The sequence below is a fragment of the Bombus vosnesenskii genome, unplaced genomic scaffold, assembly GCF_011952255.1.
Source record: "Bombus vosnesenskii isolate JDL3184/JDL3185 unplaced genomic scaffold, Bvos_JDL3184-5_v1.1 scf7180000013266, whole genome shotgun sequence".
In the NCBI taxonomy this organism is placed as follows: Eukaryota; Metazoa; Arthropoda; class Insecta; order Hymenoptera; family Apidae; genus Bombus; species Bombus vosnesenskii.
In genome coordinates this window covers 1,764,029-1,787,870 of record NW_022882926.1, presented here as the reverse complement: position 1 = coordinate 1,787,870, position 23,842 = coordinate 1,764,029, and the positions used below count along the sequence as shown (strand labels likewise).

The 23,842-nt window shown below is 26.8% G+C and overlaps 9 protein-coding genes and 1 long non-coding RNA gene across 16 annotated transcripts in view; 4 read left to right on the top strand and 6 right to left on the bottom strand.

Moving 5' to 3' along the window:
* LOC117230137 (unconventional myosin-IXb) overlaps positions 1-732 on the bottom strand; it is a 90,720-nt gene extending 89,988 nt beyond the window's left edge. The window contains exon 1 of the mRNA XM_033487259.1: positions 605-732. The gene's annotated coding sequence lies outside the window, so the exon portion shown is untranslated. The remainder of the gene's footprint in view (positions 1-604) is intronic.
* An 873-nt stretch (positions 733-1,605) lies between these two features.
* LOC117230241 (N-alpha-acetyltransferase 38-B, NatC auxiliary subunit) lies at positions 1,606-2,636 on the top strand. Its single transcript, XM_033487429.1, has 2 exons — positions 1,606-1,874; positions 2,134-2,636. Exons 1-2 carry the CDS (start codon positions 1,812-1,814, stop codon positions 2,374-2,376), a joined length of 306 nt encoding a protein of 101 aa, XP_033343320.1. The 5' UTR covers positions 1,606-1,811; the 3' UTR covers positions 2,377-2,636.
* LOC117230239 lies at positions 2,512-3,815 on the bottom strand. The gene is made up of 5 exons (XM_033487426.1): positions 3,514-3,815; positions 3,234-3,436; positions 3,011-3,134; positions 2,737-2,938; positions 2,512-2,664 (listed from the first exon to the last, which is right to left on the bottom strand). Exons 1-5 carry the CDS (start codon positions 3,565-3,567, stop codon positions 2,609-2,611), a joined length of 639 nt encoding a protein of 212 aa, XP_033343317.1. The 5' UTR covers positions 3,568-3,815; the 3' UTR covers positions 2,512-2,608.
* Positions 3,816-4,139: 324 nt separating this feature from the next.
* Positions 4,140-10,293, bottom strand: LOC117230237 (hypoxia up-regulated protein 1). Of its 3 annotated transcripts, none has more exons than XM_033487424.1 (9): positions 10,131-10,293; positions 9,496-9,633; positions 8,451-9,411; positions 8,087-8,349; positions 7,871-8,004; positions 7,604-7,797; positions 6,942-7,230; positions 6,424-6,853; positions 4,140-6,353 (listed from the first exon to the last, which is right to left on the bottom strand). In XM_033487424.1, the coding sequence occupies exons 2-9, from the start codon at positions 9,631-9,633 to the stop codon at positions 5,946-5,948; spliced, it is 2,817 nt and encodes a 938-aa protein (XP_033343315.1). In that variant the 5' UTR covers positions 10,131-10,293; the 3' UTR covers positions 4,140-5,945. The 3 variants fall into 3 exon arrangements, with proteins under 3 accessions (XP_033343315.1, XP_033343314.1, XP_033343313.1); XM_033487422.1 differs by having other exon boundaries at positions 5,946-6,353; positions 7,559-7,797; positions 10,131-10,292; XM_033487423.1 differs by lacking the exon at positions 10,131-10,293 and having other exon boundaries at positions 7,559-7,797.
* Positions 10,294-10,729: 436 nt separating this feature from the next.
* LOC117230240 (transmembrane protein 50A) lies at positions 10,730-12,377 on the bottom strand. Of its 2 annotated transcripts, XM_033487427.1 has the most exons (5): positions 12,240-12,377; positions 11,738-11,936; positions 11,466-11,572; positions 11,237-11,397; positions 10,730-11,155 (listed from the first exon to the last, which is right to left on the bottom strand). In XM_033487427.1, exons 2-5 carry the CDS (start codon positions 11,876-11,878, stop codon positions 11,055-11,057), a joined length of 510 nt encoding a protein of 169 aa, XP_033343318.1. In that variant the 5' UTR covers positions 11,879-11,936; positions 12,240-12,377; the 3' UTR covers positions 10,730-11,054. The 2 variants fall into 2 exon arrangements, with proteins under 2 accessions (XP_033343318.1, XP_033343319.1); XM_033487428.1 differs by lacking the exon at positions 12,240-12,377 and having other exon boundaries at positions 11,780-12,042.
* On the top strand, positions 12,341-13,833 carry LOC117230238 (programmed cell death protein 2). Its single transcript, XM_033487425.1, has 4 exons — positions 12,341-12,787; positions 12,863-13,304; positions 13,382-13,484; positions 13,554-13,833. The coding sequence occupies exons 1-4, from the start codon at positions 12,424-12,426 to the stop codon at positions 13,722-13,724; spliced, it is 1,080 nt and encodes a 359-aa protein (XP_033343316.1). The 5' UTR covers positions 12,341-12,423; the 3' UTR covers positions 13,725-13,833.
* Positions 13,834-14,156: 323 nt separating this feature from the next.
* Positions 14,157-17,861, bottom strand: LOC117230232. Of its 3 annotated transcripts, XM_033487412.1 has the most exons (6): positions 17,779-17,861; positions 17,562-17,705; positions 15,381-16,739; positions 15,072-15,306; positions 14,783-14,985; positions 14,159-14,706 (listed from the first exon to the last, which is right to left on the bottom strand). In XM_033487412.1, the coding sequence occupies exons 2-6, from the start codon at positions 17,626-17,628 to the stop codon at positions 14,330-14,332; spliced, it is 2,241 nt and encodes a 746-aa protein (XP_033343303.1). In that variant the 5' UTR covers positions 17,629-17,705; positions 17,779-17,861; the 3' UTR covers positions 14,159-14,329. The 3 variants fall into 3 exon arrangements, with proteins under 3 accessions (XP_033343306.1, XP_033343305.1, XP_033343303.1); XM_033487415.1 differs by having other exon boundaries at positions 14,157-14,706; positions 14,783-14,955; positions 17,562-17,847; XM_033487414.1 differs by lacking the exons at positions 17,562-17,705; positions 17,779-17,861 and adding an exon at positions 16,913-17,103 and having other exon boundaries at positions 14,158-14,706.
* Positions 17,862-18,204: 343 nt separating this feature from the next.
* Positions 18,205-19,159, top strand: LOC117230236. Its single transcript, XR_004492731.1, has 2 exons — positions 18,205-18,374; positions 18,787-19,159. It is a non-coding gene; the product is annotated as an uncharacterized LOC117230236 (long non-coding RNA).
* Positions 19,160-19,816: 657 nt separating this feature from the next.
* Positions 19,817-21,421, top strand: LOC117230235 (stromal cell-derived factor 2-like protein 1). Its single transcript, XM_033487420.1, has 4 exons — positions 19,817-20,015; positions 20,412-20,607; positions 20,672-20,896; positions 20,970-21,421. The coding sequence occupies exons 1-4, from the start codon at positions 19,940-19,942 to the stop codon at positions 21,136-21,138; spliced, it is 666 nt and encodes a 221-aa protein (XP_033343311.1). The 5' UTR covers positions 19,817-19,939; the 3' UTR covers positions 21,139-21,421.
* Positions 21,422-21,539: 118 nt separating this feature from the next.
* Positions 21,540-23,138, bottom strand: LOC117230234 (palmitoyltransferase ZDHHC22-like). 2 transcript variants are annotated; one of them, XM_033487418.1, is made up of 2 exons: positions 22,936-23,138; positions 21,540-22,644 (listed from the first exon to the last, which is right to left on the bottom strand). In XM_033487418.1, exon 2 carries the CDS (start codon positions 22,496-22,498, stop codon positions 21,689-21,691), a length of 810 nt encoding a protein of 269 aa, XP_033343309.1. In that variant the 5' UTR covers positions 22,499-22,644; positions 22,936-23,138; the 3' UTR covers positions 21,540-21,688. The 2 variants fall into 2 exon arrangements, with proteins under 2 accessions (XP_033343309.1, XP_033343310.1); XM_033487419.1 differs by lacking the exon at positions 22,936-23,138 and adding an exon at positions 22,733-22,752.
* Positions 23,139-23,842: the final 704 nt, after the last annotated feature.

Genomic DNA, 23,842 nt, shown 5'->3' with positions numbered 1-23,842 from the left:
TACAAGAACAAAGTTCAAATCAAATAATAAAAAGTTACTTTTTCATATAAGAGGAATGAACGTAGTCAGTTTCTCTCAGCTAAAAAAATTCCTAAACCCCTCTTGGTAGCCTCTTCTCACAGATGTTTGAATCAAGATTACAACATTCTTGCTTTTTCTCGTTCCCCGGGTGAAGATTAAAATCTGGACCGGCAAGAGCAGTTGGACCACCGCCATTTTTTTTACCGTGTAACATTATACCGCGGGTCATTTCCATTCAACGAACACATGGCACACGAAACTTGCGAGAGAAACACTTATATATACATACATACGTGTAAAAAGAATATATCGAGTAAGAAAGAACAGAACCGCTATCAAACGATCAGGAAATTCTGAAAATGTTAACGCGTTGACACAGGCCAACTTCGTTTCTGCCATATTTTTTTTTTCTTTTGACAAATAATTATATCATTTGAAAAATAATTATTGCCTCAGGAAATTAATAGGAATTATTTTCCTTTGATTTAAGAAACTGTTCATATCGTATGTACCCTTCTATGACACAGAAAAAGAACTAAACTTACTTTAACTGTATCGTATATTAAAGCTACAAATTACGTACAAATTGCCGCAACACGTTGTCCGCATATTTCATCTGACGACACAGAAATCAAGAGGACGTTTAACCGTTCGTTACACCGACGCACGTAACCTGCTCTAGCATTTAAACGAGGATGTTACAAACACTGCTCCTAAATAACATACATGGGAACTACTAATGCTTAATGGAACAAAATCAAATCAAAGAAGTAAATCTTATAACTATAAAATTATACATACCTAATCCATAATAAAATTCCAACTCTTGTTGTTGCAAGTGTGATACGCCAATTGATGCATACAACTATTTATTGACATCACAGGTCAACTAACTAGAAATAACACACAGTATTTATTTCATAGAATATTATATTTATATTTGCTTGTGACAGTATTTCGCCATTCCAAATAAAAGTTATAAACTAATAAGGAACGTCAGTTTTCACATACCTTGCTTTTTGTAAATGCAAAAAAAGCATGTCAGATGGCGTCATTTGAAACAATTCCGCGCGCATTTTTAATTAAACAATACTGGAGAATAGAAATGATTCCCTTTCGTTATTGCAACTCCAAATTTATAATTTTAAATTATTAAATAAAATTAACTTATTCTGTTTAATTTATGGCTTCCTAAGATATTTCTCTGTATTTATAAAAAGCATCCTTTACAAAATTATTACTATTCTAAAAATGACTATAATTTCAATACATATTTAATCTTCGATTAAACGGAGGTATTATCGCCATCTATGTGTACTCGTTTCAGTATTAAAGAAAGTAAACTGTTTTGAGAAAGTTTATAAAAATCATTATTCATATATGAAAGTATAAAATGACTAATATTGATCGAAAATAAAACATAGTTAGTAAGGGAATTGATTAAAACCTGATTAAGTCTTGCAAAATTTATCGACTGAGAGCAGACAAGACATAGACGATAATAATAAAATGGTAAGAGGGCTGTAGAGACGCTGAAATGTGTGAGACAAAAATCTGTTGGGTGTCATATCTATCCTATACCTCATTTATGATTTAATGTGGACTGTTTACATTGTGAATATCTGAAGAATTTGAGTTTTATATGTCTCTCAGAAATTTATAGAAATATAAGAACATCAGGAAAGAGATTTTATTTTTTTTTTAGTAGTTTTGTGAGAGGTGTATACATTGACAAGTTGAATTAATATCCTTCTACTTGAAGCAATAATTAAACAAATAAGAAAATAGACATGAAAGAAGGGCATAACGTGTCTAATATAGCAAATGATGATTATATTCACGAAAATGGAGAGGTAACTTCGTAATTGCATATTTCATACAATATTTTAGAATAGAAACATTATTATCATAAATAGCTTTGTAGTATAGGTTACAAGTCTTGTTTAAGAGGTTACATTTGTGTTTACTTAAAAAGTATTTAACCTTCCATGTCTAACAGTAATATTTCATTGTTTAACATGTTTCTACTGTTGTATATAATTATCATATTAATAGTAACATATATGTGCTGTGAATTAAGTTAGTATGAGTTTATTTATGCACTTATAATAGGCTGTTAATACAGAGGAATCTCCAGCAAAGCAAAAATTACGTGGATGGCTAAATCGAAACTTAAGAATAAAAATGACAGATGGGCGTATTTTAATAGGTGCATTCTTATGTACTGACCGTGATGCCAATGTGATTTTAGGATCATGTTCAGAATTTTTGTCAGAGGATCATACAGAAGCAAGAACTCTTGGTTTAGTAATGATACCTGGTAGACATATTGTAACAATACATCTTGATGCTTGATGAGCAATTGTTTTGTTTAAAACTAGCTATAGAAAATTTATTGTCCTCTATTTTTTCGAATTATATAGAATTTTATTATCTCTGTATTTCTAAAAATATACTCAGTAATGTGAATAAGATTACTAAAGAAGAAAGTAAGATGTGTATATAATTTATTTTCAACATGTTGCTACTTACTGTACAAAAACTTAAACATAAACTATAAACTGTAAACAAAAAATATTTCATCAAACTAGATAAATTCATTTGGTTTTTCTTTATCTGCGGATTCATTATTTATTTTACTGGCTGTAAAGAAAATGTAATAAAATTAAAAAGAATCAATTTATTTAATAGTAGCACTAATTTCATTATACTTACAATTTTGTATACATTCTTTTTGTACACCACAGTATTCTTGTTCAAGTATCATAATATGATTAACTTCTTCCTTTATAATCCTTAATGCATCATCTATTCTCTGAGTAAGAGTGAAAGACAAATTATCCAATCCTGACAAGTAACTTAATTCTGAAGCAGCTACTGCCATTTTATGAACATATTCAATATATCCTGTTAATTTCTACAAAAACATATTAAGAATATTTTTAATAAATCTAATATCCCTATATAAATTTATTTTATCTTTTCTTACAGTTAAGATTTCTTTTTTACTTTGTACTTGTGACCTTAGTTCAACTATCATGTCCCAATGTGAATCACTAACATTAAACTCTAAGGTTTCCCTTGAAAGGGTAATTAATTCACATAACAATTCCCTGTAAAATATTTTTATGTGATTTTGATATAACAAAAGGGTTTGTCACACTTCAATAAAGTTACTTAATCCTTTTTATTTTACATGAAGATTTACTTACTTGTATTCTTTACTTGTTTTCATTATGGCTGTATATGTAATAGTTAATGATTGAGTTGCACTGTTAACAGCATCTATAGTTGATTGTTGTATCATATATTCAGGAGTTAATTTTTTTATATCAACAGGTTCAAATTGTAATTTATCATTTTCTGTGGGTTTATTAGTTTCTGGTTGGTTTACAAATGTAAAGCTAGTAGCATACTGCATAATAAAAAAAAGTATTAACAAAGATAAGATATAAGAAAATTAGAATGTTTTTAACTAATTCAGGATTTTACCATAACAGGACTAGCTCTTTTCAATAATACACGCAGAAGTTGACGCAACGACATGACATTAATAAACAAATGTTCCTTTTCATAAAGTCATTAAAGTCAGGGTTAAGATACGTGATTGTTTTGAATAACACCAACCAAATAATTAATACATCATGAAAAATGAATTTTTGATTCACGTATTTAAAATTGTAACATACATATTTTATTTGCATAAAAATCCGTCAAAAAATAGACGTTAGTACCAAAGCAACTTGTATTTATTTCCGAACTATATGTAATATTTTTACGCGACTGTGGTACGATCTAGCGACATGACACTAAATCAAATATAATCACAGCTTTCAAATTTTAAAGATATGCGGAAAGAATCTTAATATATATTTCTTAAAAGAGTGGAAATACAATTAAGTACGATATTTCATAGCCTTTTATTATAATTGTCGTAAGTAATAAATAATGTAAGGCTTATTACATCTTATGTATCATACAGTAATTATTAAAATACACAAAATATCTTAAATTTTATAAGATTTAAAATATTGAAATCTTTTATAATGCACTAAGAAATAAGAAAAATTATGAATCACACATTAATAATACTAGTTGCCATAATATGTAAAAATAAATAAACAATTATAATTTATTTTATTCAACATATGATTGTAGGAAGACTTTGTGTATCTATATTTTCTTACAATTATCAAATTTGACGATGTATTAACTGAAAGTAATATTAATTTTCCCCTCCTTTGGTAATACCTTACAAACTCCTTTATTCGCCCAAAATAATAAATAATATAATTTATAAATTTAAATTACAATTAGATTCATTTGGAATGGTTCTAATCATTTTGCAACAAATTCATAAAAAAACAAGTTATTTTACACACAAATTGCAACTCCTTTTAAACAAATAATATTGTTAGATGTAGTTTTACCTCGCTTAGTTTAATTGGCGTTATAACAAACTGCATACGTTTGATTATAACGAAATAAAATATATAGTTGCACTATAAAAGGAATTATACTATAGATATAGTGGGGCACGTATAAGGTGCTGTGAGGTTAGGCGTTTTGTAACGAGGATTAATGATCAGGAATGTAAAAAAAATGAGTAAAAAAAGAATTGAATTTTTTTAGTAAAGATGTTGTCCCATATGTATGTATATGTAATTATAATGCTTGATGTAGATGCTTGTAGAAAATCAGTTTTAAGCTACAGCATAGAGCATATCTAAGAATATAGTATCAAGTATCACAATTAAATATATTCACAGTAGACGAAGTCCGACCAAATATGAAAAGCGATGTCATTTGTACATAATGACTTCATACTGGTAATTTATTCGTTTAGTAAATGTAATGTTCTTTGATAATGATCGTTTAAAACTATTCAATTATTATTCAAACCTGTTACTACTTGGCACTTAAGAAAACAAATTGTTTTATGATTTTTTATATAATGGTCGGCTATCTTTTTTTATAGTTTTGAAACGAATTACATGTTCCGTATTTAGTCTTATACAAATATACGAAATTAACTAAAATAACATTTAGTATTCACATTCGCAAAATAATTCATCCAGCCACAATAACACATAATTTTTTGTATCTGATTTTAGTTTTTAAATGCACTCGTAAATCTGTTCTATAACATAACAAATTATCTGACTAAATTTCATTATATGCAAGGTGATGGATTCCCATAAGCAGGATGTCATTCATTAGATAGAGCCTCGATAGAAAAATCTAACAACACTAGTGGTTTTGCGCCAGAACCGCAGGAAATTTAAAAAAATACACCATTTCGGGGAATTTGTTGAAAAGCTACTTTCTCTCTGATTTCCGTTATTTTGAAATATGTTGTAAAATTCAATATTTTGAACAACTTTCCCTGTACTTATAACCGACGGTCGGTCTTAGTTTTGAAGTTATATGCAAAAATATTTCACCACCTTAGTTTTCAATGTAGATTGGGTCAGTAATAATATTAATCCAGCATTATTTATATTAATACCGTTAAGGGGACTAATATTACTACTAATTCAACCCAACTTGAAAACTAAGGGGAAGCGGCGGGATATTTTTACGTATAACTCAAAAACTAAGACCAATTGCCGGTTATATGTGTAGAAAAAAGCTATTCAAAATGTTGAACTTTACGACATATTCCAAAATCATCGAAATCAAAGAGAAAGTAACTTTTCAACAAGTTCCCCGAAATTATGCATTTTTTTTAATTTTCTGCAGTTTCCAAAACCACTACTAGAGTGTTATTACATTTTTCTATTGATGTTCTATCTAGTGAGTGACATCTTCCTTGTGTGGATCCATCAGCTTGCATATAATGAAATCTAGTCAATTATGTAACGTATTAACCGAGATGCAATCGGCCAATAATAAGAATCACACACTTTAAAATAAATCCTTTTTTAAAGTTCTTGATGTATTCCTTCTTGAGTATTTTCATGAATCATCTCAGGTTCGTTATCCTTTGATGAATCTGTTGATTCTTCTGAATCTAATGATTTTTCATTTTGTACTTTTCTATTTTCAGACGTATCTTCGCTCTGAAAATTTTCCGTTTCAGAATCAGCTGTTGATTTAAGAACAGGTTCAGATTCCGGTCCTTCTTTCGTATTTGTTGCATTCTCATTTGTGCTCTCTGTATGATTTGTAGCAGATTCTTGCTTTGGTCTCCATATTTTTGCCTTATTTATGAGATACTTCACTTCTCTATCAAGCAATGCCATTTTATTTGCAATATCACGAACTTTATATTTCACTGTTTCGTATAAAGCTGTCTCAGCAAACGATTTGATAATTGTGTCATAGTATTCCTATAAATGGAAATAATTATACGATCAATTATTCAATAAATTTATAACAAGATATGATTAAATAATTTACCTGAGTTTCATTAATTACTTTCTCTAATGTTTCTATTTCAACTTGAGTAAAGATTTCACTCGATAAACTTAAATTGCGCATATTATTTAAAAAAGTTGTACTTCCATTTAACATAGAAGTCATGCCTTTTAATACTTCTGGGCGTTCTCTATGTTCATACACGCGTTCATATACATCATTAGTAAGTTTTTGGAGTTGTAACAATTTTTCCTCATATATTTCAGCAGTTACACTGAATCCATCTTCATATAGCCACTCAGAAATCTCAGAACATGCTTTAAGTATGTTTTCTGCTTCTTGAGAAGTAGCAGCAGCCGCATATTCTTCGGATTCTAATTTTTGTTGAGCATCAATTATAAATGTTTCCAAATTATTTAAAGCTGTTTCACGTTTTGTTTTCTCGAAATCATACACATCTAAACGATGCAATCTAAAATAGCCATATATGGTATTCAAGTTAAATTATATACAATAAATATTTTACATAAAATTATTATCTAATTGGCTATTATACTTACTTCTCTCGAGATTCAACAAGTTTGTCTCCAGAAAGTATCTGTGATCCTAACTTGATTTCATCTGCTTTGATAGGTTCTTTAATCGTTATAATCGTGGGCTTTTTTTCTTTCTCTTTTTCTACTTTCTCAGTTTTATTTAATGTTTTATCCTCAGCAATTGTACTCTCATTTTTCTTTTTTGTTTTTTCTTCTGCCTCTTTTTTTAGATCAGAGTATTCAGGTTCTTCATGAACTGGCTTTGTATCTTCTTTTAATGATTCCTCTGTTTTTCCATCTTTGTCTTCTGACCCTACATTTTTTAATTATACATATCTATCTCAATACTTCATTCACATTGACGAGAAAGTTATGTCAAATGTAATTACACTTCTTTTCAATAATCTTGTAAAGTTACAATGCATTTGACAATTTACACTTATTTTTAAAGTGTACTTTAACTTTCTTCCATATCATCTAATATTTCATAAATGCTTGCAAAAAATGGTTCTATATTTTTAAAAAAGCTTCCTAATGATTTTCTTAATTACAATTCTTTACTACAAACATTTATCAAAAGGAAAAGAACAAACAAAAGGAAAAAAGATTATAACATTTTTTGCAATGCATTTTACACAAACCTGCAAAAAGTTTACTAATAGTCGAGCCAAGTATTGAAAAAGTACCCTCTTCTTCATCTGGAGCTGAACTTGATTTTTCTGATACTAATTCTACATTCACCAAATTAAGTATGCCACTTTCATCCATGGCAAAATGTGCTTTAATTCCTTTACTTTCTGCACCATCTTTAGCATGTTTATCTAGCGCTTCATTTATACCAGATAAAGTTATAGTAGACAAATTGAAATTACCGATAACACTAAAATTAAAAGATTATAGTAACAAATATAACTATTAATATACTTTAAAGAAGAAATATTAAATATACATACGCTATTTCATTAGGTGATAAGTAATCTAATTCAGCATAATTGATATGAAATTGGAAATTTTCTGTGTATTTATTAAATGTGATAATTTTCTTCTGTGGATAAGGATTCATTTTGCTAAATAATGATTTTTTTACCTAAAAGAACCATATACATTTAAATAATATATCTACCTTTAACAAAAATTAAAAGATAATAATGTATAATGTGGAAACTTACTTGTTTCACTCTGTTATCAACTGTTCTATCAAAAACAATATGTATAGGAAACAGTACAGCATCTTTAGTAACAAATTTCTTTACTTTAAACCCTTTACTAAGATCTGCAGCTTTATATACTGCACCTAATGCAGCTGCCTCATCTGTGTTGATGTTTTTAGACAATTCAACTGTTAGATACTGACTTAGATGCTCTTGTATTTTTGGCATTCTGGTCGCAGCTCCCACTAATACAACTTGAGATATAACATCCATTGTTAAACCTATAAGATTTACATTAATTTATGATAATATAATAAACATATTTTAACTTAATTTATTTCAATATACCTGGTGTCTTATTTATTAATGTATTTCAATATACCTGATGTTTTTAAAGCAATCTTAATCGGATTTGCTACTCGCTCAAATAAATCAGCACAAAGTTCCTCTAGTTTGTCTCTGGTAACTTGCAATCTAAAGTCGTGTTCCTCTATTAATCCTTCAATTTGAGCAAAATGATCAGTATTTGCACTTAATACATTCTTAACACGGCCAGCTTCCTTAAAAAGTTTTGCCATTGCTCTTGAATTGCTAAACACAGAGCTTGTTGTTTTGTTTAGAGCATCAAATTCTTTTGCCAAATGGTGTTGTAATCTAATTTGCACTTCTAGCCCTCCTAAAATACGATCATAACCCACACCCAAAATAGTAACATGTGGATTAGTTTCAACAAATCCTTTTTCCTTTGTTTTCACATTCTGATAACTGACAATTGTTGCAGTTGTACTACTAGCTCCCATGTCATAGAACATTACATAATGTGCAGTGTCATTTATCTCTTTACTACGGAAAATTCCATAATTTAACGCAACTGCAGTATAATCATTAATAAGTTGCAAAACTTTGATTCCTGCAAGATCAGCTGCTTGCATAAGGGCTCTTCTTTCAATTTGATTAAAGAACCCTGGAACAGTTATTACTGCTTCACTGATCTTTTGGCCAGCTGAATTTTCTGCAAATTCTTTTCCTTTATGCAAAATTTGTGCAAGCAATTCTTCTGGGGTATATGTGGTATTTTCATCCAGTCTAAATGCAATTGTTTTACGCTCATCATCAGATATAATATGATAATATGGAAATCTTTTCTTATAAAGCTCTACCATAGGATTATCTATACTTTTTCCTAAAAGATCTAGAATATAAGAAAAACTGTTTTGAGGTGATCTGATTCCCACTACTTGAGCATCTTCTCCAAAACTTCTTTCTCCATTTCTAAATGCAATTGTAACTGGTGTCTTCCTCTTTGACTCTTTATTTAAAGCTATTTCCATAGGAACACCAGGCTAGGTAAATCATTAATTAATAATATTAATGAAACTTGTAAATAACAAAATTTATTGAAGGTTCAATAATATGGATTTACTTACTGAAACAATAGCAACTTTCATTGACTCACTACCCATATCAATGCTCATAACCGCAACTCCATTGCTATAGTCAATAAAAGATGCAATAGTAATCAATAGCAACCAAATAATAGACATATTTAGTTTATCTGGTTTCATCTATAATTTAGAACAGATAAGAATACATATATAAATCTTTATATTGCTATATACATAAATTCACAATCTGTGGTACATTTAAATTTAATTTATAAAAAAATATTTATTACATGTGTTAATTTACTAAACATTGTTAGCTAATTATTTCACATTTAAAAGGATTTTAAACAGAAAAATATAGAAGCTAACTTAATTTATTTAATAAAAGAATTATATAAAGACAAATCATAGCATTCAATAGCACAGTATTTAAAAGATGACTTAAATTACATATTGCAATAAGAACACGAAATTGCGCTATATATTTTATAACTAGAAATAAATATCTATGAAACAATACACAAGAAATTTGTTTAAAAACTGATGTTCATTCTTAAAAGAGACTTTTAACCGTACAAAAGATAGTACTTTTAATTGCATGAGGATTTCCATAAGATTGTCAAACTTGGTTATGCTATCCAGAAAACTGAGAAATAATTTCAAACAGCATTACTCACTTTTTCTTTTTATTCTAAAAACGTTAGTCTGACGACAAAAATACTACAATCCTTAAACCATTGGACATAGGTCTGCGTACGTTTTAATTTGTTTAAAACAAGAAAAACAACGTACACCTCTTACTGTTTCGTCAAACTGAACAAGAACCATGTGTTTGTGTGGCACAACGGGATTGGTAAAATAAGATGGAAGAAAACGTTCATATTGGTCCGCGTTGGCAAATCAAAACCAATAACCTGTTATTCCTTCCCCACTGTTACAATAAAACTATGTAATTTCAAAAAACTTCGTGTAAAAAATTTGTCATTGTTTTTAATTTGTTTATTTACAATTGGCTTTTTAATTGTAGTTATAATGAGAAAAATAAAAGGGGATGATGAATAAAAAATTACCTTAAATTATAATTTATTTAAAAAATCAATGTATAATATTCAATTTTCAGTTATCCAATACTATAACAATAAATGCGAAATTTATTGTAAATTATATCCATGTTTACAAACACACAAACACAATATTTGTATATAGACATTTATTAAAAACAAAAGTGTTATCAAATTTTAGTTCAGCTGTTTATCCTACATTTTATAATAAAAAAATTATAACAAAAAAGTTGTTACATTATTAAACAAACTATTCCTATGTAATTGCATAACTTGTATTATATTATACACATAATTATTTAAATTTGTGACAATACATAATGAATAGGCAATGTGAGTAAGCATATAAATAACTACTTATGTGTAAATAAAAACAAAAAGAGTTATACAACTTTACAATGAATTAATACAATTCATTCACAATACAATATGTAATTATTTGTTCTTTGATATAAAGTACTCCACTTTAAAATCCAGTAGAACTAGAAACTTCTGCACAAATATAAAAAAACGTTTATAACGTACAAATATTAGGTAACCTTATAGCTCTTCTATTCTTCCAAATTTATAGGTCAGAGATCCCAAAAAAATAAATACATTTTGTAAAAAGAGACCTACACCGGGCCAATGGTGCTGAGCTCCTAAAAAATCAAATTAATAGAATTAGGATGATAAAAATCAATAATCGAATTATCACATGCAATTAATAATCTCATACCAACCTGCAGCTACAAAATCTGCAAATAAGATCCAACAAGCTGCAATAACTGCAGCAAATCCCATTACAAATCCAACAAATAACCAACCTCTTGCACCTCTAGCTCCAAGATAACCACCACTGAGTGTATCACTTCCCATTTGTGCATTTGTTACAGAATTTATCCTGAAGTCATAATTTTCAATTATTATATACTATCGTACAAAATATAATAAACTTAAACATTAACTTACATGAATAAAGATATAGTCCCAAATACTCCACATACATAATATGCTTTTGACATTTCACTAGGATACTTGGCATTAGCATCAATTATAAACCACCACCCTACAAAAAACTGAAATTGCGGGACATAATAATTATTTTGTTATATATTGTCTTTAAGAATAATTAAAATTCTAATAAGAAAAATCATGCATTTTAATTGTTCATATAAAGGATAAAAATTATGCAAATAGACATAATTTATATATAATTAAATAAAGTATATATTGTTATGTACTGTGTCAGTTTTATATAGAATAATGTAAACTTTGATGTTTACCAGAGTTCCGGCGACCATAGACACTATTACATTCCGTTTATTGCCTATTCCGAACCATACACATGTTGCGGATTGTAAACTTTCGAAAATTGACGTCATTTTTCAAAAATCGCAATAAAATAACTCGCGAATTAAATATTACGTTTAGACGACTAACCTAAATAACAACCATCAGTTACCAATATCATCACACAAACACAGTATACGTATAATAGCATAGAAAAGCTACATCTACAAAAATAGTTAGTTTAACGTAATATCGCGAGATTTTATTTTATAAAATATTTTCTTAATATAATATATAAAAATAATAATAATAAATAATAAATAATAAATTTAGTGAAATATTTTATAGAATTTTCAATAAAATTACCCTGTTGAAAAGTTTAATAAAAATCTTTAAAGAATTACTTTTTTTATATTATTACTTTTTTTATATAACATTATGATTCATACTAACTTATTACTTTGCTTGTAGTAAACAAAACTAAATATTACTAATTTATAGTAACATTTTGTAGTGTTACATGGTACGCTTTAAACCAATAGAAAGATAAATTAACACGTATATAATTGCGAGCACACGTCATATTAAGCTGTATACTTTTATAATAAAAATAAGTTGAATAAACATTATTCAGGAAATGACATTAGATTTAGGTTTTGTGGAGAAATGCGAATCTTGGCAATTAGAAAGCAAATTTTTTCCAAGTAAAGTCGGTGGTAAACCAGCATGGCTTGACTTAAAAAATATACCCGGAGAAAAAATTCTTCAATGTGAATATTGTAAAGAACCTTGTATCTTTTTATGTCAAATTTATGCACCGTACGAAGATAGTGAAGATGCTTTTCATAGAACGATCTTTGTCTTTATGTGTAGAAACGTAGAATGCTCGAAACTGAATAAAAATGGAAATTTAAAAGTATTTCGCTCTCAGTTACCAAAGTTAAATGAATTTTATCCATCTGAACCTCCTATAGAACAGAGTGATTGGAGAACTGATATTAGTATGTATCTTCAAGAATTAGTAAATTTATTGTATAAATGATTACAACAATAAAAAACAGTTTGAATAATTTTAGGTGTAAATAAGTGGGTAAAAACATGTTATATTTGTGGAATATTAGCACCTAGCCATTGTTCTAAATGTAAAACTGTAAATTATTGTTGTCGTGCACATCAAATATATGATTGGAAACATGGACATAAAGAGATTTGTGGTAGTAATAAAAAAATAATAAGGAAACCTGAAATCTTGTTAACTGAATATGAAATAGTGATTGAAAGAGAAGATAAAAAAGATATAGATGATTCAATTAAAGGAGAAGAAGAAGAAGAAGAAGAAGAAGAAGAAGAAGAAGAAGAAATTAAAAAGTATGAAGCAATGGTTCAAAAAGGTGAAGCAGGAATTTTTCAAAATGAAGACATGCCAAATGAATTGCTAAATATGGTTAATGAAAAGGAAGATAAATTATTTTCTACATTTCTTTCAACTGTTGATAAATATCCGCATCAAATATTAAGGTTCAAATTTCTTATATCACTCTTTTTTGCTTTATAAAAAAAGAGTTTTAAATATAGCAAATTTTATATGTTTGCAGATATGATAGAGGTGGCAATATTTTATACATTTCAGGAGAAAGCAAAATTGATGACATACCAAGGTGTTCAGAATGTAATGGAGAGAGGCAATTTGAGTTTCAGGTGAAGTAAAAAATATATTATTTTGTGATCAAAAATTGCATGTATGACTAACAAGATTATTAATTGCAGATTATGCCTCAATTATTGAACTTCTTAAATCTTGGAAATCCATTAAAATGTATTGACTGGGGTATTTTAGCAGTATTTACTTGCATAAAATCATGTGTACCTAAAAATGGATACAGCAAGGAATATATATGGAAACAAGACATCATAGAAAATGATAGTAATAAAAAATGAGTAAAATATAAATACTTGTAGTACATAATTAAAATGTAAAAATATTAAAAAGCTACAAATATTTTGTAGAACAATTTTAATAATCCAAAATACATAATTATTTTGATAATAATAATTTGATTTTTACATTCTAAAAATCGTATATAATAAACATAGTTGATGAAAAATATAAAATAAGTATCATCTCCTAAAATTAAATCAACACTCGAAATTGATTATCTTTACATAATAAAAGTAAAAAATAATCTTATATATTTTTGAGCATACAATGTCATAAGAAAAATAACAATTGGTAGCACAATATGACATAATCAAAGAAAGTATCAAAATATTAGGTTCCTTGAAAGATTGTTAATAGTTGTAGCACTTTAAAAATGATAATAAAATATATATATATATATATATATGATCATTATATGAAATATACACTAATTATAGAATTATATACAAAAATATACTATATATTAATAAAATTATAAAAAAATATATTAATGTCTTGCATTAAATTTCCTGAATATTGTTTTATCGACTATTTCTATTCGTCGATAGAGGTAGTATAAAAATTATGTCAATCGTAAAATTAATAGTAGTTGATATAGGTAAAATTACTTTGTCGAAGAATGTAATATACATAAACTTTCTTGGCAATATTGCTTGAAATACCTTAAGGTAATACTCGTCACGGCCCTTGTTAAATTATAAGATAATTCAAAAGGATCTTGTACACACAATGGAGAATCAATACGCAAATATTCAGGATTTTTTGAGGTTCTCAGATGTTTGGTGTAATGTTTCATTTCTTCAGGCAGCATGTTTGTCTCCACAAAAGCTTGTTTAGCTATAGGTTGACCCATAAGTGGACAAATAATATAATGCTGATAATCAAAATTTGTATAAAATTGAAAAAAACCCATTAACAATGTTGAAATTGACTGTTCAGATTTATCATTATTTTTTGGTTGTGCAACACCAGTTTCCCATCCTGAAATAAAATTTCAAATCAAGTAACTATAAGTAACAAAAACAAGATTTATTTTGTTGGTAATGATATATTTTACCACATATGAGTTGAGATTTATTTTTCTCTTGTATTAATTCTGCAACACTTTCTAAATAAGATTTTCTTTGTAAGTAGAATATAACAAGCCAAGCAAGAGCATAATTCGTTAAGCCATGTTTTTCAGGTAAGTTAATGTAGGAGAACCATTTTTTTATAACCAATATTAGTTTCCTACAGGGTAAATATGCATCATTGAAAGACCTGAAAATTATTTAATATATACATAACATTGAATAAACATGCTGATCTATTTATGTATTAAATTAATAAAAAGTGAAACACATTACCTTATTAGTTTAGAATTCTCAACAGAAAGACCGTTTGTGGTAGAAACATCACAATGTAAACCATTTCGTTTGTATATTAATTTTATTATAGGAACTTTTGCTTTTTCCACTACTTTTTTTATTTCCCATTCTCCTTTTTGTTCTTGTAAAATTCTTTTAATCAACATAAAATGCGTTTGTGCTAAAGTGTCATTGTCCTGATTGTCATGTAAAGTATCCTGACCGTATGTATTTTCTATGTATATAGCAATATAATAAATGATACTTCAAATTTAATAAATTCTTTATACTCTTAAAATACATACTTACCGCAATCAAGATATATGTCTATGTCACTATTTGGAAATCCAAGTCCATTAACTCTTGAACCAAATATAAATCCTTTAACAGCTGGGAAATATAATCTCACGCTATTTTCTAAAGATTGTTTCACTTCCTGTGATATATTGTCATTCAATAAAACTTGTGTTTGTTGGAATAAAATATCAGAAATCTCGTCAATTTGTGTTAACATTTGTTTCATATCATCAGGAAAATCCTCAATCATAAAATCTTGACTTTTTAATAAATATTTATGCAATATATCATTACAGTGTTCTGTATAAGAGTCTCTCTGACTTAACCATAATGTAGTACATGGAATACAAAAGTCGAATATTTGATCACTCAAAATTTTACTGTGTTTTGTATTAATATGCATTATAAATTCTAATTTAAATTCAAAATTCTTTTGACATAAAACACAACAAAATCTCTGAATATTATACCACAAATTCTTAATATCTTGTGATATAGAATCAAAAATGGCATCTATAACTTTGGCTGATTCTTTATATTTTTTTTTATGTATACTGCTTTGTATATGTAAATTAATACTGGCTCTATTATCACTAATAGGATTTTCACAAGCATAACACTTTAATGAAGAGTTTGATAGTTTCTTTATGTATTGCCTTGATAATTCATAAAAGTTTATATCTTCTTTAACTTGATTAACTTGCGTCCTATGTCTTTGGAGACATATATGTTCATATACCAAATATAATTCTTTTGAAACTTTCTCATTGCAAGCTAAACAATAGAGATGTGTTCTATCATATGGCATAATTAATTCCAAATTTATTTTAATACTTTCTAGTTTTTGTTGAACGTTATACATTTTTTCTTCAATTTCTAAATATCTTTTAATGTACATTTGATTCAGACGTTCTGTTAGAGATTTCTTTTTTGATTTGCATTCTTTTGGTGTCTGTTTGTCAAATGGTGATTTACATAAAAAATCTGTGATTTGTGCTCTCACTATATCTGTTATAATAGAATCATTATCAAAACTATTTAATTTAGAGTGATTGCTATTACTAATAGATAGTTTAGTTATTTTTGTTGTTAATGTAACAACATTACAAGCACTTGATTGATCAATATTTTGACTTTTCAATTTATTCTTATGAGTCATTCCTTTGACATGTGAAACAATATTATGAATTGATTCAATTTTACGATTACATATTATACATATAAAGCTATTAGATTCAAGTATCATAACTCCCTTGTTTAACAGTTCTTGTTGTACCATTTTTGAGCAATTCTTGTTACATGATATTGAAGTACAAATTTTGCAATTCCTAGTCTTTAGATTTGGTTGTTCTTTTTTTAACTTTGTTGTATCTGAAAACATATATTGTGTTTATCAAAATCTAATTCTTTCTTTTCATTACTAATATTGACATTGTTTATAATTTTATAATTGTATTTATTCATGCTATGACTTTCTAATGATTTGTTTTTTTCTCCATTGACATGTGACAAAACATGACTTAGAGAAGGCAAAAGACACATACACAATTCGCACTTATACAGTACTTCTTTATTATTATTGTAATGAAATGTATAGTATACAGGAACCATTATTTATGAGAGTTTTATATCTTTTATCTGAATAATTATGGAATGTTCTAAAAATCTTAAAAGGTATATATTTATTATATTCATTAGTAATATATGTTGTAATAATATAATATATGAACTACATACAATTATTAGTCTTAGATTTTACATTAGATTTAAGAATTTTTGTACATTTTCATAAATTATACCTGTTAGAATTATGAAAAAAAAGAAGTTATAAAGAACACTAACGACAGGTGTAGCTGATAAATGCGCGAGATGCCCTCTAGATAATGTAAACAAAAAAGGATAGAATAGTATTATAGGGAAAGAGATAACTATAATATAACCTTATCTGATCAGTTCTCGCGAGAGATATATTTCTAAAAAATCTCGAATATCTTTGTACATTATTGGGTGTGAATAGAATATAAATATCCGAATTATTTGTTTATTCTACATACGTACTCAACACTAGGCACTCATTCCATAAAGTCAGTTCCGAAAAATGGCTAATTAATATGGTTAGATATGATGTTACACATGTATAAATTATTCCATCAGATAAACATTTTAAAAATGTAAGACGAATATTTTATATACCTTGTATAAGTTTAATCATTTCTTCTTCAATCCCAGAAATCTCAACGTTATTTCTTAATAAAGCCATTTAAAATACTATATATGCACTTATTAAAATTTTATATCAGTATTTTACGTCACATTCTAATATTGCACATTTGATAACTGCAGAGGAAGTAACAATTTATTTTCCTTTATAGCAGAAATCTATATCTTAATCATATATAATGAATCATACCAGATCAGATAGTATACTAGTGATAATACAATATTGTTGGAATCCCCTAACCTACTAAGTTTTATTTCTAGTGTCTTTTATACTTATGTAAGAAATACCAACTGTCCGTTTGTGCAGTAAAATTAAGCAAAAGTAACCATTTTAGAAATCAACTTAGTGCTTAAAACATATTAATTTATAATAGTTACAGTGTCATGAGCAACTCTTTACTTTTATACGTGGTAGCCATATTTAATATAAGTTAAGGATTAAATTCTTTCTAACAAGTTTTGAATAGTTCTATATAAAAACAAATTTTTCATACGTAGATTACCATTTAAAACTTTTCTTTAATAAAATATTTTTGATTTGATGTATTTATGTATTGAAAGAGTATATTAAAGATATGTTGCATAAGGTTGTATGGTTTGAATCAATTATACTGATTAACGTAGTTCGATTGAGTACCTCTATACGGAAGTGACAGGAATTGCGATTGGTAGGGTAGCATTATTTTATTACGTGTCATGTACGCAAATCTGCTTTTCTCGATTGCTTGAGAATACTAAAACGAGCTTTTGAAGTTTTTAAATATTTTATTATTTTAATTATTAAAGGTATTTAAAATTTGTATGTTTATCCATTCGTAGTAGAGTGTACAAGTTTACTATTTTCGTTTATTATGAAGTGCACGTTAATAGCATTTAAAATTGTCATAAACATATGCAACAGAAATCTATTTAGTTTACTTTGTTATTTCATACTTTGAGCAATAAACTCGATACTAGGACTCAAATAATAAACATACCATTCGTAAAAATTGACATTTGTGATTAGTAACACTTTCAAGATTTTGAATTAAGTCATAAAAAGTTACATACATTAATTTTCATTAGCAATTATTTAAGAATATTTGTGCACCTCTTATAGATATTCTTCTAGATTTATAGTTCATTATCGATTTATTTACAAAAGAGACGGTGAATTTATTTCATTACTAAGTGTCATTAATGTATATTTTGTTTACAGCAAGAAGATGCGTCAATTGAAAGGAAAGACAAAAGAAACAAATAAACAGAAGAAAGAAAGGAAAAAGGAATTTCTAGAGAACAAGCAGCGTGTTTTTACTGTTGTGTTACCAACCATTGCTGCAATATTTGTTGTAATAGCAGCATATGTTTATGTTAAAACCCGTCCAAAAGTTGTTGAGTATTAATTGGCATGTGTTCATTATTGATCATTAAACCACAATACACAATGTATTTTGAGAATGCTTGGACAGTTCCTTGATACATTTGTACAATTAAATAAGAATTATTTAAATAAGAAAGCGGATTTGAATGTCTGCTCATGGCACTTCATTCCTAACATTCTATAATCAAATATAGACATTGTGCATTAATTGTATGACTTTTACAAAATATTTTTCACGCTAAATATTATACGATATTGGGATATATGTATATATATATATATATATATACCAATTAAGGGAATATAATTAAGACGTTTTATTATATAAAAAGAAGTAATATTGTGCTATTATTGAAAGATCTGTATGTAACAAAATAGTTAGCTTTCAAATTTGTATATTAAATTGCAATTTATTGCATTTTCTCAAATGCAATTTTATAAAAGATGATTAATTTTAGTAAAAAGTTATTCCAATATGAAAACGTAATTCCAAAGATGTTGCATTTTTAGCACAATACAGATGTTTTCCACATGAATTATTTTACATAGATTTATGAACTATCCAGTAATTTTACTATTCTTTAAAATAAGAATAGAAAGTATTGTTTTATAAAATATTTGCATAATAAACATGAATATAAAGTAATTTTAAAGTACATTTATTTCTAAAATTATTTTTTTGCACTACAGTTTTCCCTCTTTTTTTGCATATTGTATATTGTTTTTCTCTCTTTATTTTTTAATAATTTTCGAGTATATATTTTTTTTCATAGACAATATTCCATCTGTGTCAGTATTTAATAAATTATAAATATGTAACTTACGGTTGTAAAAAGATTGAGAACCACTGCGTTAGCCACACTACATATACCCTTATGGTCTAAGCATACACCAATAGGAAGTTAACACGAACATAGATGTACACGCGTGTATTGAACTTTCGGTATCTATTTCTTTGCAGATTGAGCACTTTATTATTATTTTAAAAATGAAAGAAAATTTCATTTATTTCTCATTTGTAATTTCATTCGTGATAGTTATACTCTGGACAAGTTCTGTAAAAGGTATATTAATATTTATTGTGTTTTCTTTGAAACGTCAAAATCAAGTACAGTAACATATATTTCAAAATATTACCAATATTTTAAATAAAGTTAATAAATTAGTATATCTTACACTTTGAAAAATTTTTTAAATTTATTATTCTAAATTATATTATTATTATAGAATAGTTTATTAAATTCATTGATATTTCTTTCTGCTAACCTATTTTCTTTTGTTTTCTTTTTTATATTAATAAAAATTTTATAACTAAGCGTCTTTGTAAATATTATTCATTTTAATGTATTACATACAATTGTATTATATTACACATAAAGTATTTATGTGATTTAATTGCACATTGTTCTTAAGAAAAGTTATTGTAAAATTTATAAATAAAAGAATATGTATATATACAGCTAAAGGAACACAACATGTGACATGTGGTTCTACTTTAAAATTAATGAATGTGGATTATAAAGTAAGATTACATTCTCATGACATAAAGTATGGAAGTGGAAGTGGTCAACAATCAGTAACAGGAACTTCAGCAAAAGAAGATGGAAATTCTTATTGGCTTGTAAAAGCAGGAACAAAGAAACAGTGTACTAGAGGGTAAGAATCTAAGGTGGTAATATATCATTTATCTTTTAACAATAATTACAACAATTTTTGATAGAACGCCGATCAAATGTGGAGATATTATAAGACTAGAACATATAGCAACAAAAAAGAATCTTCATTCACATCGTGTTAGTTCACCACTTAGTGGTAAACAAGAAATATCTGCTTATGGTGACAACAAGGGAGAAGGTGACAATGGCGATAATTGGCTTTTAGTATGTCAGATTGAATTTTGGAAGAGAGATGAACCTGTTATGTTAAATCATGTAGATACAGATACGTAAGTTTTCCATATTTTTATGGCTATATATAAGAAAGAATTTTTGAAATATTAAAAATATTTTATTCTATAGATACTTAGCAGTAAGTGGAAGAGTTTATGGTAACCCTATTACTGGTCAGACTGAAGTAGTGGGTGAATATTCTGCTAGGTCTCCTCATGTTGAATGGGTAACAACAGAAGGAGTATTTATTCACCCTAATGACTTTAAAGCTCAACACCATACACATACAGAATTATAAAGCAAATTCTTTAGTTAGATACAAAATTTTTTATGGCAATAGTCTTATAAAAAATAATTCTATATAAACTGAAATTATGTAAAAAGATCAGTATCTGATTACTCTACATCTCTATAGAGAAAGATTCTTCATAATAGTATAAAAATAATTTATATGATCTTATATAATATATAAGAAGATAATTCCATTAATAATTTTCAAAAAAAAATTGTATATTGCCAAAAAATTACTGTTACCTATTTTTATGATCTAGACAACAGCCAAATAAAATGAATAATTCTGATTGCTTTTGTTATGATCTTTATTGTATGTGTGAATGTAATAACAAAAAATTATTTCATGATACTGTATTTATGAAAATTTATATGAAGAGTGCAGTATGATTTGTGCAGATGTATAAATGTATTAAATAGATGTGATATTTATTACAATATAATACAATTTACAGTAAATAAGAAACGTGTATTTCATTGTATGTATACACATTCGTGAAAAAATGTATAAACATATTTTAATAATTAGTTGTTGTAATAAGTGTTTCCATTTTACATTATATTTGCTTTAATTCATATTTTCCATTAAGGTCTCTAGTCCCTATAAGACCATTATATGGGAAAATAATATTTGAAAGGCCATAATTTCCAAAAATTTCTCTTAAAGTTTGTTTTCCTGATATATTTGCATACCGCTGTTTACCTGACATACAACTATGCAATTTCCATGTTGCATATACCAAACAAATACACAAGATAGAGACTAATATGTCAAACATTGTTACAAGTAGTATGTAAGTATTTTCTCTAGAATGCAATAATCTAACAAGAGCAATAGGAAAACAGAAATTCAAAAATATATTGAAGGAATCCGTATCTGTTCTTACTACACGATTAATATTGTCATATAAGTATGGCCCAAGAGTACACAATGAATATATACACGTTAGAGATGTATAAAAACAAAATAGAATAAAATTACCTATATTTTGTCTTAATATACAGGCACCCAAGAAAAAACAATGATGATCACGAAAATGGAAGCACTTCCTACAAAAAACACAATGCTGTGTTGGTTTGCATGTATAATTAATACATTTTTCGCAATACCAATATTTATATTCAACATTAGTTTCTGCCTCATTATATATTAATAACTTCTTTCCCATAGTTTTAACTTCCATAATTGTTGCGTTATGACTTATAGTATATACCGAATACCAATTCAGATATACTTGAACACAAAAAAAGATGAAAACTGGAGTAAGCTTTTCATTAATATACGTTGTTAGAGTGATAACAGCTATACTATATATTAATGCAATAAATGGACAAATTTTTACAATAATTTGTGGGAATGCTTTCATATTTTCTAATTCTTTTTAACGTTATTTATATAGCAAAAATTTAAATGAAATATAATGAATTTGAAATTGTTGTCTCCTTCACATTCTTCCTTATTATTTTTATGTTAATCTACTATAATTTTAGTACGAGTATATTTTGTCTTTTCCTGCAAAAGGAAAGATATTACACAAATTTTTCTATCTGCTTTTTATACCTTAATAATACAATAAAACTTTGACTTTTATTTCTATAACCTTTTAATAGTTACTGTATAGACTAAGAGAAAGATGTTTGATCACAATTCGAAACATTGATTAATTTATTTATTAGAAAACAAATATCCACAATGAATTCAAAATATATATTAAAATATATATTCAATGGTAGGTTATAAGTCAATTGTTACTGGCTATAACCCCTTCAATATAATTGCAAATATTTTAATAAAAAGGATTACCTTCTTTTAATAAAGAAACGTTGTTATTACAATAATATATATATATATATATATATAACGTTAGTGGTATTCAGTTCTTTTATTTTTTCTACATATTCAGATATTCATAGAACATAATTATTTGGTAACTATGTTTTAACTTGTAAGACTGCAGAAACTAATACCAGAGAGGAAATTTCTTCTCTGCCAATACTCCAAAAATACGAAGCATATAAAGTATGTAGAAATCATTAATCGAAATTACGAAGTTCTTAGTTGAGTTTTTAACATTATAATTGGAATAAAATATGAGAGGAAAGTTATTCTGTCAGTTGTTTATACATAAAAATGCATTTTGACTAAGCACTAATATTGATATCTAGGAGAATATTAATAAACAAGTTTGTTGTATAAAAACAATTATTTTTATTGATATATATGCATACATTAAATGTGAAAAAATAGTAGATTTAATAAATAAAATAATAAAATTTTTGTCTAAAAATTTAACTCTTCATTTTACTAATTATACAAGTTTTTGAGGATACTTTTGAATACAATCAAGTAGTATAAAAATAAGCTTAAATTATGCATATTTTTAAATAAATGGGTAATTTCAAAAATAAAAATTTAATGAATTTCAAGATACATTTAGCAATTAAATATATTCCTTTTGAATATATCAAGTACTAAATAGATTTCTCTTCACTGATTTTTTTATACATATTTATACATTTATTTTTTATTATGCTCAAACTTTGTACATTTTTTGTAATGAGAAATCGAACTTTGAATTTGTATGTTATGTTTATAAACATATATATAGTATTAAATAAGCACATTAAATGTATGTCATTTTTTTACAAAATTATTTTTCACTTTCTTTTATTTTCACTAAAAAGATGCAACTTTTTTAACTGGAAAATAT